This window comes from Rhipicephalus sanguineus, chromosome 7 (genome assembly GCF_013339695.2).
Source record: "Rhipicephalus sanguineus isolate Rsan-2018 chromosome 7, BIME_Rsan_1.4, whole genome shotgun sequence".
In the NCBI taxonomy this organism is placed as follows: Eukaryota; Metazoa; Arthropoda; class Arachnida; order Ixodida; family Ixodidae; genus Rhipicephalus; species Rhipicephalus sanguineus.
Genome location: NC_051182.1, coordinates 143,643,113 through 143,660,184, shown reverse-complemented (window position 1 = coordinate 143,660,184; position 17,072 = coordinate 143,643,113). Strand labels below are relative to the sequence as shown.

The window sequence follows — 17,072 nt, the reverse complement described above, 5'->3', positions numbered from 1 at the left end:
AAAAGAATATTTAAAAAGAGACCTAGCGCAACCGGAAGTATTGTCAGTGCTGTGTTCCACTTTTCTATTCTCCTTGAAGTTCTCCTTTTCAGTGCAGTGGGGCTGTGTCCTGTTTACGGCACTGCATTTTCTTATGAGGCAGGCGGGGCCAAGCGTGAACAAACACTAGGTTTCTCTTGGAAATGCGCACTTCTGCTCAGATTTCACTACACCCTGCCACGGTGGTCTAGTGGTTATGTTACTCGACTGCCGATCCGAAGATTACGGGATTGAATCCCAGCCGCGGCGGCTGCATTTCGATGGAGGTGAAAGGCTAGAGGCCCGTGTACTTAGATTTAGGTGCACGTTAAATAACCCCAGATGGTCGAAATTTCCAGAGCCCTCGACTACGGCGTCCCTCGTAATCGTATCGTGGTTTTGGGACGTAAAACCCCAACAGTTATTATTAAAGATTTCACTACTACAGCCAGTTTGGTTAACTGCATCACGGGGCTTGAGCGTTCTGTCAACGGAATGTTTTCTCGTCAAGCTCAAAGAGCAGATCAGGGCCCCTGAAGTTGCGCATAAAGTGTGCGAAGCTCCCATAGATTTAGAATTCTTTGGGAAGTTCATGCACTTTTCTGCACATTCAAAGCTCGACATTTATATACATTCAAACCACAACATAAGAGAGGCTGTGAAATCTGCAATAAACTCCATTATATCAAAACTTCTTTAAGTTCAAATCCTGGATTAACGCACCTCGTTATATTGAGACTGAAAAGACATGATGATCCATGGACATATAGTTATAAAGACTGAAATACCTTGCCATATGTAGAATTTCGTTATACCAAGGTTTAACTGTACTTTCTAAGAGTCGTTGGTATGCTAAGATATGCCCTCACGCAGAAATCTTGAAAAAATTCGGTGTGACGCGGCATTGTGCCAACCGCGATTTGTGGACACGAGGAGACGCAATGTTTTAGGGTCTTAGGCACGTACAATGTGCCGAGCATAGTGTGTGCCATGCGATTACAAGTGTCCTGGCTTTCCTGCGTGCAGCAACTACCAGAAGAGGATGCAGCAGCTCAACGCCATCCGCATCATCCAGAGGAATTGCGCGTCTTACCTCAAGCTTCGCAACTGGGCTTGGTGGCGGCTCTACACAAAGGCAAGCTGGGATTTCCTCTCTTCTCTTTTTCTGCTTACTCGTTCATCCATTTGTAAGTTTGTTTGTTTACAAAACAGTGAAAAGTAGAGCTGTGCGAATAGCAAAATTTTGGGTGCGAAGCGAATTCGAATAATGAAGATTGAGTGTGAATTGAATCGAATAATTTCGAATAATTTGCGAATATTTCTCAAACATTTTTCGAATAATTCGAAGTGAAATTACAGAAAAAGTTGCAGAGAATCCCTAAGTATGTTCTTGTGAGATAGCAACATGAAAGTGTTTCTTTTCGCTAGGTTGATGAAGCGCTGCTGGGGTCATATTTCATAGTTGTCTTTCTTATCAAGAGTGAGGCAATGTAGAGGCCGAATTGTATTTATGTGCCTGATTTGGTGCAACCAAAGTGTTGCCGACAACACTACACGTGATAGGCAGAGATGCCATTTCCTCAGCCTCTCCTCCTCTTTCAACATCCGTGGAAGCCCAAATGATGTGGTGGACACGGGTGTGATCCCTTCAAATCAAGAGTTCCAAATCTGCCTCGTAGACGTCGATATATAAGAACATCTGAAATTATGGATGCTAAAAAGCTTCGGCGTCCGATTTTTCGGACTTCCTGCCCAAATTTCAGGTCCGAAACAGCATTAATTGAGCCCCCAACACTGCCACATCTTTCATCTCCTTATTGGAACCAGCGTATTCTTGAGTTAATACATTTACGACCGTAGCGGAGCTTGAAAGGCAGCTTTGCCGCAATACAGGGGTGTGATGAGGTGAAGCATATTCAAAATCTAGGGACCACTTCCAAACGGACGTTGACTGTCTCTTGGCTGTTCGACCGTAACGGACCTTGAAAGGCAGCTTTGCCGCAATACGGGGGTGTGAGGAGGTGAAGCTTATTGAAAATCTAGGGACCACTTCCAACCGGACTTTGTCTCTTGGCTAAGTTCGACCGTAACGGAGCTTGAAAGGCAGCTTTGCCGCAATACGAGAGTGTAATGAGGTGAAGCATATTGAAAATCTGAAGGGGTCACTTTCAATTGGACGTTGACAGCATTTGTCTTTGGGAAGTTCGAATAGTAAAATTTCAGTGCGAATCGAATCGAATAGCAAACACTATTCGAAAAATATTCGAAATTTCGAATATTCGCACACCCCTAGTGAAAAGATGAGATTTATGGGTGGGGTTAAGAAAATGGTAATGATACCTGTCGTTTTCTTATTGTTTGTTTTTCGTGTTTTCTGTTTTATCTTTTTTATAGTAATAATTGGCACAGAAATGGCTGAACTACTGTGCGGTCTTGGGTTTCCTAAGCAAGTTTGGACATACAGTAGACTCTCAATAAACGAAACTCTCTTAAATGAAATTGCTGCTTAAATGGAACAACTGCCTCTAACATGATTGGTTTTGTGCTTGAATTCTGCACCCCTTTTCATCTCTCAGTAAACGAAACTCCTGTTAAATGAAACATATTTTCCTGGTCCCTTCAGCTTTCGTTTAACAGGAGTCTGCTGTATTTTAATTTTTGGTGCACCTGCTACTTCGCAACAGCGACCATTTCTAAACCTGTGAATTTGTCTTCGTCACTTGTTCTCGGCTAGCCATTCCAGTGTGTTCGCTGCCGTGTCGTGTTTACTTGACAGACCATAAATTGCATTGTGATAACTTGCTTTAAGGGGAGATGCTACTCGAAGACACTTTTTCTTTAATATTCACCCTAGAGGAATGAAACTTAAGCTGCTTATAGAACTTTTTATGCTGATTTCAAATATATAATTAGTTTTCTAGCAAGTTGCATACTTTTAGTTCTGCAACATGACAAAGTGAAAAACTTAAGCCTTTTGCCCCCCCTCTTTTCAGACCTAAACTTCAATAATTTTTTACAATTGATAGTTCATAATGTTTCAAATAAAGTGTGGAATGCAAATAACTAATTAGGAAGTCCATACAAAATATGTACTAGATGTGAAAAATTTTAACGTGGGAAGTTCATATTTCTCCTACCCTAGTAAAAGTTTACATAACTTTTTTTTTTATTATATAATAAGAATATTGAAACTTAAACAAGATAATTGCATTTCTCGTACTTTGGAAAAAATTTGGGAAAAATTTCATGCAGATCTGAGCACCAGAAGTACCCGAAAAAGGAGGGGCACATTGACAAAAATGGCAAAATTTGTGTTTTGAGAAAAACGAGTTTTAAAGTCAAAATTGCAGGTTTATTTATCAAAGATGTCATTGAATGCAACGAAATTTGTACACAAGAAAGAACAATCCTCCTTGTAGTGGCCACTGCCATTAAAATGCGCCAGCACCATAGGTTTGGCCCTCACGGCTCTTTCGAGCTGACTCCTCGACAAGAGATTTTTTCTTCAGCGCACGCCGACGAGCCCTTGCTTCTCCTGTTAGTTTTTGAGACATTTTTTTCTGGCGTGTGCTGTCCCGTGATGTGCCAAGAGCAACCAGATCATGAGGCGGGAGCGCGCTAGGCTCTTCCAGAACACGTTCAAAACTGGAGTGCCCTCGATTAAACCAACATGTTCAGTGCTGTCATATCAGCAATCAACGAAGACTCGTCATCCTGTGATTTTTCTTCGTCTTCGAAGAGTCCGATCTTTTTCTGGGAGGCACTCACATATTCGAATGCCGCGGCAAACTCGTCAGACGCATCGGCGTCACTGCCACTACGCCTTGCGGCAGCAGACGATCTTTTCGTGGTTTGAGTGTTCGGCTTTGATCTGCGCTGGCGTCCTCGAAATTTGTGCGTCGCGTGAAACTTCACAGACCGGTGACCACGCTTCCTACGGCTTTCTTCATCCATAACGGATAAGCACTCGAGAAAAGCGTTGTTCAGCTGCACTGCTGGACGAGACACGGATCCTGCAAGTAGGCTTCACAGCACACACAGGCGCGCAGCGGCCAATGGCGGCTCCCGATCCGTACCACGTGATTTAAAGCCAGTCGCGGCGCTCGAAAAAGGCGGCAAAAGCGTGCTTCTCTTTATTATTTCTTGCGTTGCAGCAGCGCGGGAAACCGTCATTATTTGAAGAGTGAGGCTCGGTTCTTCGCCTCATGCGGTCGACAATGGCGAGCGGCGGCGCATTATCAGCGGCAAGGTGCTCGAAGATGACACACTTTCGGCCTTTTGACAGCCACCTTGTGCTCTTTAGACGCAATTTTAAAGCATTTCCAGTTGAGTCTCGACATTGATATTTTTTTTTCAGAACAGTAGAGGTACTAATCTTAACAAAACAGGTGAAAACAATAAATCGATAATTTTTTAGAAAACTCGCGTTTTTCGACCCGCATCTCCCCTTAAAACTCTTTTTAACTTGCAGCGTGTCTTTGGGCTATTTGGTGTGACATCAGATGGTACCGCCGCGGTGGTCTAGTGGCTATGGTGCTCGACAGCTGACCCGAAGGTCGCGGGATTGAATCCCGTCCACGGTGGCCACATTTCAATGGAGGCAGAATGCTAGAGGCCTGTGTGCTTACTACATTGAGGTGTACGTTAAAAAACACCAAATGGTCGAAATTTCCAGAGCCCTCAACTACGGCGTCTCTCATAATCATGTCACGGTTTTGGGACGTAAAACCCCAACAATTATTATTATTATTGTGTGACATTAGATGGCATGTGCATCAGCGCTCATCTGCCATCAAAGGTCACTTCAACTAGACCCAAGTGCGTGTTTTTCTAAATGGTATGGCTATGTGGCAAGATTCTGCTGTGTTGACGACAACACCTTGTGTGCTGTCTTTACGTGTCTGCAGGTGAAGCCCCTGCTGCAGGTGACGAAACAAGAGGAGAAGCTGAATGCCAAGGAGGATGAGCTGAAGGCCATGCGTGACCGCATGGAGAAGATGCAGGGTGAACTCAAGGAGGCTGAGCGATGCCTGCAACAGGTTGGTGATGCTTTTCTGCTTCTAACATCGCGTGGTGTAACACTGCCGTGTTTCCCATGTGTGCAGAAATTCTTCTGCAAGTATACGCAATCTTTTAATGATATACGTCGGAGAATGCTGTCTGTTATTGACAATATCTTACGACAGACTTCAGCCTGCTACTTAAGGGGGGACCCTGCTTCGGAGACATATTTCTTTGTTTTTGAGTACTTTTTTATGAAACTTTCGCAGCTTATATATTTTTATGTCCTGATTTCAAATATGCAATTATTTTTCTAGTACACTATGCTGTTTCGAAATTATCAAATATTTCATGTATATTGTTGGGAGCAAGATTTTATACATTTTGAGAGTTATAAAGCAAATCAGCATATCACAATAAGCTGGAATTAATACTGCATGCATTAAAACAAGAATGGACATTCCAGGCCCATTTCAACAAAAGTTATGGCATGTTGAACATTCCCAGCTTGATCCCAGTTTGACCCAGCTCTACATTGCTCATTTGCCAAATGTACAACATACCACAACTTTTGTTCAAATTGGCCTAGAACATGTATTTTTGTTTTATTGCATAGAGTATTTATTCCAGGTTATTGTGATATGCTGATTTGCTTGATAACTCTCACAGTTTAGAAATGAAGCCTGCTCCTAACAGTACAAAAACTATTTATACTTTCAAAACTACATATTGTATTAGAACAATAATTGCATGTTTGAAATCAGCACATAAAAATACATAAGCTGTCAAAGTTTCATAATGATATGGTCAAAAACAAAAAACATGTTTCAGAAGCCGGGTCTCCCCTTAAGACGCGGTGACACCACGACTACATGACTACATGACCATCATTGAGCAATATTTTAGCACAAGTTTGTTTCCCTGTGGCCTTAATATTTCCCTGTGACCTCCAGGATACCACCTAACCATCCTGTGCATGGCCAGCTTCGTATTGTCATGCTTTCCGTTTTGGCTAGCATTGATCTCTTCTCCTTTGTACTGGTAGCTCGCATGAAATGACCTAAATAAGGTTTTATTACGTTTCCTTCAAGACAACATTCAGGATTGGTCCCTCATATTGCACATTTAACAACAAGGTAATGGCTTTTCTTTTTTCTGCTACAAAGGAACTAGTGTCTTTATTATTGTCTGACATTGTTTAGCAGGCATATTCTCTCTTTAGCTTTGTCTCAATCTCACCGACTCTGGCTTATTTTCAAAACGCAGGCGGTGGACGAGAAGGTGACGCTACAGGAGCAGCTCCAGGCAGAGACTGAGCTGTGCGCGGAGGCGGAGGAGATGCGGATGCGCCTGGCGACGCGCAAGCAGGAGCTCGAGGAGGTCCTGCACGACCTGGAAGGGCGCGTGGAAGAAGAGGAAGAGCGGTGCCAGCAGCTCCTCCAGGACAAGAAGAAGCTCCAGGTCACCATCCAGGACTTGGAGGAACAGTTGAGTCACGCACAGTCATTGTATCCCTAGTTTGGCCTGCGGCTTCGAATGCTTGTTAAGTGTTTTAGCAGCGCCGGTAATGCCATACCGTTTACGTTACTGTACTACCGTTCCATGCTTGCATACCACACTCCTGAAATCATCTTAGCTGCACGAGTTGATCATTGTGTACTGTAACAGGAGCGACTAATGCAGGTCTTTCAGACTAAAATAGCTGCCAGTCAAGAAGTAACCGTTTTGGTGAGGGTCACGAACGATAGCAGATGACCTCGCTGCATGTCTCATGCCATCGTGCGAAGAAAACAAAAAGGATCGGCGCTGAGCTCGCGCACGCTCGGGCAGCTTTAAAGAATGCAAAAAAGGGTCAGGCAGTACCTTCATGGTCTCCAATCTGTTTGTATGTCTCTTGCGCCACCTCAGAACACATAGAAACAGACGGCCACAACGGCATGTCACACTGAAATTGAAAGTTTTGAAGCCAGTTCGTTCGGAATTGTGCCGCTGCTGAAAATTTAAGCCAGCTGTGAAATAGAACACGCTTGTTTATACCATGTGCATGCTTGGCTGAATTCTCCGCTGCCAGATGGCACCATCTGTGCAGGCCGCTCAAGTTTGTTGCTTTGGTAATCGGGTGAAAGGCTGATGCTAAGATGTTTGCGGACAAACTGAAACTTTTTTATATTGTTATGGGAAGAATGCATGAGTTTGTAGAAGGCAGCATTTGATGTCTCACCTATAAGATCGATGAAACTTAATACAACAAAAGTACGAGTCACCTTGTACGTAATGCGCAGCTTACCATATACAGATGGACCTGATATATGTTAGTTTCCATAGAGTAAAGTTTGTGCATTCGCGCTCTTCAGCCTGTGCGGTATTACAGTCGAACCCACTTGTAACGATCCCAGATATAACAATGTATTGGTTATAACGACCATATTTCGGCGCACTTACGATTTTGCTATGCTACCCATTGAAATTGCGTCCGCATATAGTGAACATTTTTCAAAGCCTCCTACTTTTACAATGAACACTTCAGACATGGTCACGGTAAAAATATGGTGTATACGAAGTGAAAGAAAGTGAAACAGGCCTTCTAAAGCATGAGAGGTGCGCGCTCACGCGTGCCCCGCTCCAGTTTTTGCGACGAAGACACCTTAGATCGGCAAGCACTGCACGCTGATTTCGGACGCTGCGAGCGAAGTCGCTCGCAGCCCCCGAATGTGCTTGGATGCCAATCCGAAAGATGCAGGCTCAATCCCGGCTGTGGCGGTCACATTTCAATGGAGGTGAAAAGCTGGAGACCTGCATACCATGTGATGTCGGTGAAGGTCCAACAACTCTACACTTCGTTTCATACATCAGGTGCAGCGCTGTTGAAGCTATGCAAGAAGTTCAGTCAGCAAAATGTGTCGGCTTTCGTGGTTGTTAATGCTCATGCGAGCGGAGCACGGGAACGTGCATGAGGCGTCGCAACCAGCTGTGAATGGAATACCAGAAACCAAAAACAATGATACACTAAGTGATGCGGAGCAACATATTGGTTGCTATATAACATAGTTTGTTTATTTCCAATGCATGAAACTCTTCATGCATTGCTAAGGCCAAAAAAAAATCACATTCAGGGCAGTAAAAACATTGAACTATCCATTGGTGCAAACGCATTGACTGCAAGAAGTCTCGCTAGCCTCTACTGTGTTGCATATGATGTATCTAATGGTGCATCCAGACGACGGGCCAAACCGCTCTTTTGGCCCGCGGCCTCGCCGTCACGTGACCCTCCACTTCCGGTTGGGGGAGTCCGTAGCTGGGCCGCGGATCGGGAGGGCCAACAATGCCGAAAACATTTTCATGAACCGTCCGTCCCCCTCCTCTCCTGCGGACCGCGTGCTCGGAGGGGTGGGGTGTCAACAAGACAGGTTTTTTTTTTCTTCTTTTTGCGGTAGCCGAGTGCACCGGCGGCTCTTCGAACATGCGGTTTGTCTTTCGAGACGCGCGCACTGCATCGTTTGCGGTTGGAACTGCAATCGGTCCGGGCTTTATTCCTCCCGCGTATGTATGGCGCAAGCGGACAGGCCCCTCGCGGTCTTACTGTCACGTGACTCAGCCGCCCGCGGGTCGGTCCGTCGTCTGGATACACCATAATGGAGTATAGGTGGTCTGAATTACCCGGAGCCCTTCACTATGGTGTCTCTCGTAGCCCGAATCGCTTTAGAATGATAAACCGCAGAAATTCTTAAGTGTTTGTGTAATTCCTATCGCCATAAATGTGCCATTCTAATGCATGCGGTTCTTCCCCTTCATCCTAGACTGGAAGAGGAAGAAGGTGCGCGGCAGAAGTTGCAGATTGAGAAGTACACGCTGGAGGGCCGGCTGAAGAAGCTGGAGGAAGCGTACGCCGTCATGGAGGACGGCAGCAGCAAGGCGGCCAAGGAGAAGAAGGCGCTGGAGGAGCGGCAGGCCGAGCTGGCACAGGCCCTGGCCGAGGAAGAGGAGAAGGCCAAGCACCTGGGCAAGCTCAAGTCCAAGCAGGAGGCCGCCATCGCCGACCTCGAGGAGAGGCTGCGGCGCGAGCAGCAGGTGAGTTCCTAGTGGCAAGGGGAGTCGAAAAGGTGCAATAGAAGCATGCTTACTTGAAATTGTGTTGTTTAATGGAAGTGAAGAGAAACTTCGGTTGTTTAATGAGAGTGAAGAAGGTCTGGTGTTGAAGGAGAGTGAAGAGAGTCTGGTGTCAAAAGAGAGTGCAGAGAAAGTCTGGTGTTAAACAAAGTGGAGCACAGAGTCATTTGGGAGTAAAAGAAAGAGTTGAAGTAGAGTGAAGAGAAATTCTGGTGTCAAAAGAGAGTATACGGTGTATGCACTGAGCCTTGATCCGCAAGGCGGCAACACCATCGCCGCGCCATCTTAGAGGTCCGTTTGTATACGCCGTCCATGCCGTCCATGTGTCAGCGTGCAGAAGGTGTTCCGGATGTCTCTAGTCATTTGTGCAGTGCGGATCTCGACACAGTGCGTGCAGCAAGTTTTTTTCGCGTATGGGGAGTGCGCAGACCGTCAAAATTGCCACCCAGCTGCTAGCGCTCCTCGCGGATGACGTCAAGTGCATACCTCCTATAGAGAAAGTTCGGTGTCAAAAAAGAGTGAAGAAAGTCTGGTGTTGAAGGAGAGTGAAGGGAGTCTGGTGTCAAAAGAGAGTGCAGAGAAGGTCCGGTGTTAAAAGGAGTGGAGCGCAGAGTCATTGGGGAGTAAAAGAAAGATCCACTCCTGAATGAAAGCCTCATCGCCTACAGATCTACAGAGGCATTTGTGTGTGTGCCTCCATTATTTACGGTTTGGCATGTTACCTTCATTGTGGCAGGCCATCACTCACGACGAGGAACCCTTGTTAAAACAAAAGGTTTTTTTTTTTTTTTTTTTTTTTTCGACAGCCTGTCTAATTGCACACATGCTGACCACACAGCAACCACACTAAGCCTAAACGTCCGCTCTCCCGCATGTCGGAACGCATGTTCTGCACTTTTATTACGTAATTGACGCACTGCAGAAGCAAACCTGCCTATATTGAAATTGACTCCAGAGTTTCTGGGATATTATTATTCGTTGAAAATGCAAATTGACCAGGCAGACTTGGTTGAATTTGGAAGTGGCCCTCAGCGTGCTTATCTTTTCAAAGTTAATTGAAAGTCATGTGTTAAAAACAACACTCACATGCGTGGATTAAAAGCATTCAAACCGACCACCGTTGGCTTGCAAGTTGCATGGCGATAAGTCTTGCGCACCACTACCAAGTTTGTTTCTTGCCACTTACATACCACTGATGGGCAAATTTGGCACCAAGATGCCATTCGTAGGACAGTTTTAGATCCCCATGAGCAACAGCAAACTGCCTAAACGAAGTTTCTGATGATGCACGCATGCTTGATCAAGCTTATGGACTCTTGATGAATGCGTTGCATAGTCTGGCATACTAGCTGCATGGCCTTTCCAAAACTCTTGGTTGTGGCTCGGAAAGACCATTAGGCTGCGAGAGATCTAAATGCTCTTGGCATCCTCTCACGAAAACATTGTGGTACTTGCCAGCTCACAGTAGCAGTTAGCATGCATTTCGTGCTTGCACTAGCATTTCCCGCAAGCAGTCGTGCAGCTTGTTTTTATCGGTAATGTTCCTAGAGGTAGTGCTCCTAGAAAAGCAACAAATTCTAGTGTTGCGACAGGCATGTCATGGCTGACATTAGTTGTACACTTAAAAATGCTGTGTAGATGTAGCTTACTAGAACTGCCGAAGCAAGGCACCAGGGCAGAAAAGGCACAATTTTAGGGTCGTCGATCGGCTGCCATCTCAAGTCTGGAAGACTGCTTGCTGGGCAAGTGTCAGGTACTTGACGTCGATTTTATGCTGTTCCTTTCGCCATAATTGCAGTGCAGTGATACATAGGGCAGTGAATCGCAGCGCAGTGAACAAAAAATTTGTAATGAGTGGCAGAACAGTAAATGATCTGCATGAAGATTCAAAGTACAAGGACACTCCCGGAAACTGAAACGATGACTACTGCAGTAATGCATCATCAAACTTAAAAAGTAACTAAACGCTGCAGAAACAGTGAAGTTGCGATAGTTACTAGAATTTACGGAAGTTTCTCAGATTAGATACGAGAATTGTTATACTTCGAAAATTCCCCATTGCGCCTTGTTTCTTGTCTATTGTTCCTATATTTGAGCTTCTGTGGCCGATAGTATTTTCAAGCAATTTGATGGGTGTTAAAAGTGAAAACACACTGTTTTCTATGTGTATTTAATTTGTACCTCTAATACTATTGCATGTGTGATTCAGGGGAAGATGGCGTCTTTGTGTAATGAAAAATTGTTGAACACAGAATGTCACTGGAGTCAGTGTTTCGACAAGAGGGAATGCTCTGACGAAAACTAATCTTTTTTGTTCATGAAACATTTGGCTCCAGCAACATTCCCTGTTCAACCATTTCTCATTATTACACGTACTGTAGTGCAATAAAATTTCTTGCATTATGATCTTGACATTTTAGTCTCTTATGTGCGGTCGTTGTATGATTTCTGTTTTTTATTGTTTTCCCTTTCTTCATCTTTTTTTTTGTGCGGCCTTTACTGTACCACTCTTGTTTTAGGGCTTTCTGCCCTTTTTTTCGTTTGTGTATCAAAAGTGCACCATTACTAAGGCCCAGAGCTGTTTACGTATGCGTCCAGAAACTAATAACTGAGCTAATGAACGTGCGAATTAATGAAGGCACGTACAAGGGATTGAATGAACGTACAAGGAAATGAACGAGCGAAGGTATGAAGGAATGAACAAACAAAGGAATGAATTAACAAATTAGTGAACTTGAAACTTTTTGAGGTTCAGAGGAAGCAGCCTTCTCACAGCAAGCCATTGCTCTCCTTTTCTCTCTCTATCTGGCCAACAATGCCCACAGATGCGTCAGGAGCTGGAGCGTGCCAAGCGTCGGCTGGAGACGGAGTTGAACGACACGCGCGAGCAGCTGGGCGAGAAGAAGTCGCAGGTGGAGGAACTTCAGCAGCAGCTGCTCAAGCGGGACGAGGAGCTGGCGCAGGCTCTGCTGCGCTGCGACGAGGAAGCAGCCGCCAAGGGACAGGCCCAGAAGGCCTTCCGCGAGCTCGAGGCACAGCTCGCCGAGCTGCAGGAGGACCTCGACTCCGAGAAGGTGGCCCGTGCCAAGTCCGAGAAGCTCAAGCGAGACCTGAACGAGGTAGGCTGGACTCTCACTCTCTCTCTTTTCTCTTTTTCTTAGGGGATAAATGGTGTCCACCGATTTGCGACATGAAGCCGCAAAGTAAATCGATTCAATTCAACTTTGTCTCAACCATTGAAGTATGTGATGGTCGAGGAAGCCCTGTAGAGGCTACCTTTTGATGACATGACAAAAGCCGTGGAAACAGCTTCATTAAATCAAGCTGAAAGATTTTACAGTGAAGCTACATATGGCTAGGGTTCCACGTATTTATCATGTTCGTGCATCCATCCATCAATGGAATGTGTGGGCCGATCCCTGAGGTAGCACAGTCTTACGGTGTCATGATGTCACCGGTTGGTCACACGAGTTTTCTTGTCATCAGACGGCAACACTGACGCCCAACAGATGAACACCGAATTTCTCACTTCAAGGGGCATATCAGGCTTTCTCGTTATTACATGCACCCTTGTCTAACCCTGTGGGGTGCGCTAAAGTTTTGCTGGTCATCGAGCATCGCAGAGTGAAATGGCTTTTCAAGTTTTGTGTCAGTGAAACAGTCTTCACACTCAGTGCAACTGCTGTAATTATAATGACAAAAAGGAAGCTTATCATCAACCACTGCCTTCACTGTAACTCTCTGCAAACAGCACAGCATAACTGCACATTAGAATCATGTTCCACCCAAGAGAGAGCAAGTGTTTCCTAATTAAAGATACTGTAGCAAGCTAGCCTGGAAGTAAATCTGGAAATACCAATGGTCATGGTATTGCTTACCAACTGGAACCACTAGCTTCCAGTGGAGCTGGTTGAGGTTCCAGTTGGAACCCAAGTGGGTCCATTTACTTCCAGCAGAACTGGTCCATGGTATCATTTGGCTTGTAACTGGAACCAGTTGTTTCCATTGGTGGGACCAGTTGGTTTCCATCTGGAGCCAGTTGATCCCAGTTAGACGTTTTCACCTAGTTATACTCAACTGTTTTACCACTTTCTTATCGAGAAGTGACATTTTTTGCGTCTTGCAGGAGTTGGAGGCCCTGAAGAACGAGCTTCTGGACTCGCTGGACACGACGGCAGCCCAGCGGGAGCTGCAGAAGCAGCGCGAGCAGGAAGTGGTGGGCCTCAAGCGCTCGCTCGAGGAGGAAGCCCAGAGCCATGAGGTGCAGGTGGCCGAGATACGGCAGAAGCACGCCCAGGCACTCGAGGAGCTCAACGACAACCTGGACAACCTCAAGAAGGTGAGCGTTTACATCTTCGTCTCGATAACTGAAAAGGTCACCCAGCCAGTGCCGACTTGCAACTAGTACGTCCAATCAGTACACCACGAAGTGTTATACAGCCGTGTTTCTGGACAGGCACTGCTTGTGAAACATTTCCTCCACTGGTAGACACATTGCTGGCAGAGGAAAGATGTCATCATCTGGTGTAAAGTGTCGCTTGCAATTTGGAACAGTTGTAATTGACAAGTGTCCCATATCGCCCAAAATGCTGCATGTACTTACTCATGTAAACGGTGGCAAGATATAGCGGCAGTGGTATGATGAACTCATCCAAAGTGAAATTTTGTCACAGTCAAACCTTTAATGTTGCACTTGTGCCCGGACTGACCGCCCTGAACTGTTGCAGGCCAAGGCGACGCTCGAGAAGCAGAAGGCCAACCTGGAGGCCGAGAACGTGGACATGGCCAACGAGATCAAGGCCATCAGCACGGCGCGCCAGGAGTCGGACCGGCGTCGCAAGGGCCTCGAGTTCCAGCTGCAGGAGCTGTCCGTCAAGCTGGCCGACCTGGAGCGGGCGCGCAGCGACGCCATGGAGCGCTGCCAGCGGCTGCAGGCCGACCTGGACCAGGCGAACGGGGCGCTCGAGGAGCTCGAGTCCCGTGCCTCGCAGGCGGTCAAGAGTGCCCAGGCCTTTGAGACGCAGAACGCCGAAGTGCAGGTGAGTCGGTCAGTTGCTGCGTTGAGTTGTGGACCAAACGGAAAAGGGAATGCTCAAAATGCGCTCATCGGTGTAATTTGTCAGTGTCATTCTGTGTGTGCTGTTGAGCACCGAAACAGAAGAAATCGATAAGGTGGACAGTGAGGCCCGTTGGTATGAGCATAATAAGACACGATTACTGTCTTAATCAGAGAAAGACATAAAGAAGGAAGACGGGACTACATAGACATAAGACAAGGTTACACCAGTAATCACGTCTTACTGTGCTTAAGAAAAAGGGATTGCTTAATCCAGAGGTCTCAAACATGCGGCCTGTGGCCTCACACGAATCAAGTTCTGTGACTTTGCTAAATAGTACTCGCAATATTTTCTGGCCTACTGCGATTAATTGCGCTTTTTTCGGTTAAGATACAGAGACGGGACTGTTCTCAAGCATTTTTTGTTGTGAGGCACCCCATGCGGTCACTATGAGTTGAAACATCACCGTGAAACAAAAACTCTATTTCAAAATCAGCGTCCAGATTTTAGTCATTGTGGAAATCAGTATCTCTGCGTTTTTCAAAACCTGACATCAGATCCCCTTCAGAAATACGGGATATGGAAAAGGCGCTCTTTCGAACGGCAATGTTAGGTGACATTTTATTCAGTTATATACAGTAATACCTCGTTAACTCGAAGTAGTAAAAACCAGAAAAAATTTCGAGATAAGCAGATTTTCGAGATAAGCAAAGTTGGGCAAATTCCATTGAGAAGTTCAGTTCTATCTAGAAACGTTATCCCTACTGACCAGTTTCTTAACAGGAGCGCCTAACTGGCTCTTCGTAAAGGTTTTGAAGAAAAATAATGACATACCAGCGCTATTAACCAGCTGTGTTTTTCGGCACTGCCTTTTTATTTAGTGCAGAGAGACCGACCAAGGCTGGTCTGCCTTTCAGTAACACTTGCACCTAGCAAAGCTTTCTCGAGTTGCTTAACACATCGCATGTGCCGATCATCCGCGCCGCTGCTCTCAAATTTATTTCGCACCAAGCGAAGCATGTTTCTTGTTTCGGCGGATGTCGTCAACCCCTCGAATAGCTGCGTCGACGCTGCCGCGATCACTGTGCGTGACGCCACGTTGTTTGGCTTAAGAAAATGGTCAAACCAGCCGATGTTGCAGGCTAGATCAGTTTAGCCCACCGCTAAGTCCAAAGAATCGGCCTTATCTGTCGATGTGACTGGAAGGGGCTCCTCTCGCACGATGCCACACATTCAGCGCCGTTTTGACGTCCGGAAACTTCGAGCCTCAAATCCGTTTCTTTGATTAGGGCTACCTTTCTTTGCAGCATCAGTGGCTTGCTTTTGCTTTGGTGGCGTTATCCTCACCACATCGCACGGCCGATGAAAAAAATCCGCGCGACGTGCCTTGCGTAAATAAAATCCTAAAATCGCATCTCTGACGGTAAACAAAACGTGTACGACCCGAGCTATTTTGCAGGGCCTGCTTATGTACACGTCTATAGCATCACATGACGTGACACAGGGTTGCTCGACAAAGTTGGTATGCCGCTAGGTTCCGACTTTACTTTCGGGAACAGTGTACACTTCGCCGTAAACGCGGCAGCCTCGCGCGAACCTTGTGAAACGTATGGCATTTTGCCGCTAGTATTTTGTGAAACGGTTCGGCGGCGAAGTTTTCGTTCCATTCTCAGTCGAGATTTCGAGATAACCGAAAGTGGGCACGGAAATACTTCGAGATAAAGGGCAATAAATACATTGCACCTATGGGAAATAGTTCGGTACCGCGGAAATCTTCGACTTAGCCGATTTTTCGAGATATGCGAGTTCGAGTTAACGAGGTATTACTAAGTTCCCACCCTTCCAAAGTGTCAGCATCAACTGAAATACTCTCGCTATTGTGGTCATTACTAGACTACGCATGTCAGGAAAAAAAAGTGTTCGCTGGGTTCAGTGACGATGAGTAAGCATTTCGTGTACCCCACCATTTTCAGTTTCAAAATAAGCATGCTTTCTTCACTTCTGTAGCTGCCGTAGTGCTTGTCTTGAAGCTTTTCGTTTGGCCGTCATTGTGGTTTTTTGCTGCTTTGACCGTACAAGCGCCCATATCTAGATTAACACAATTTTCAGCGAAAGTGGGGTAGGCGCTTCCGCGATACTTTACGGTACGTGGATGGATTACTCGGTTATCAGAAGTTTGTCTGTGCACTGATCTGTTTGTTCCCCGTCACAATCTGTCACGCAGGAGCTTCTGCAAGAGGAGACGAAGCAGAAGCTGGCGCTGAGCTCGCGGCTGCGCCAGCTGGAGAGCGAGCGCACGACGCTGCAGGAGCAGCTAGACGAGGAGGAGGAGTCCAAGCGCAACCTGGAGAAGCAGATCGCCACACTCACCCAGCAGGTGGCAGAGTTCAAGAAGAAGGCCGAGGAAGAGGGCGAGCTGGCCGCCCAGGCGGAGGACGCCCGCAAGCGGCTCCAGAAGGACCTGGAGGCCCAGCAGCGGCAGATCCAGGAGCTGCAGGCTCTGAACGACAAGCTGGACAAGTCCAAGCGCAAGCTCCAGGCCGAGGTTGAGGACGTCACCGTCGAGCTGGAGAACCAGAGGGCCAAGGTCAGTGGCCGTGCGTCGGGGCTTGCCTTGTGTAGAACAGTAGTCGGTGTTGCGTTATAGGTGGACTGTTGATATTGATTCTGCTTAGTGACCTCTGTGGTAGACGTGTACAGATGATGCATCAAAAGTAGCCCGAGTTTGGGATGTTAAACCCCGTAAATCAACCGACCATTGCATCAAATGTTCATAGAACCGGTGGGTGTCAGTGCCTTCATTTGGTGGACAACATCGCTAAATCATGAGGTTGTGGTAGTTAACGGATGATTGTAAGAGGGAATGGAAGTAGGTGCGGGTGTGTCTGG

General features: G+C 46.3%; 1 protein-coding gene across 2 annotated transcripts in view; it reads left to right on the top strand.

Moving 5' to 3' along the window:
• Window positions 1-17,072, top strand: part of LOC119400136 (myosin heavy chain, non-muscle) — a 104,352-nt gene that overhangs the window by 75,332 nt on the left and 11,948 nt on the right. For both annotated transcript variants that reach the window (XM_037667115.2, XM_037667114.2), the window contains 8 exons: window positions 1,045-1,153; window positions 4,926-5,057; window positions 6,286-6,506; window positions 8,817-9,087; window positions 11,952-12,245; window positions 13,253-13,465; window positions 13,854-14,165; window positions 16,408-16,770. In XM_037667115.2, coding sequence (XP_037523043.1) covers window positions 1,045-1,153; window positions 4,926-5,057; window positions 6,286-6,506; window positions 8,817-9,087; window positions 11,952-12,245; window positions 13,253-13,465; window positions 13,854-14,165; window positions 16,408-16,770 — 1,915 coding nt within the window. The remainder of the gene's footprint in view (window positions 1-1,044; window positions 1,154-4,925; window positions 5,058-6,285; window positions 6,507-8,816; window positions 9,088-11,951; window positions 12,246-13,252; window positions 13,466-13,853; window positions 14,166-16,407; window positions 16,771-17,072) is intronic.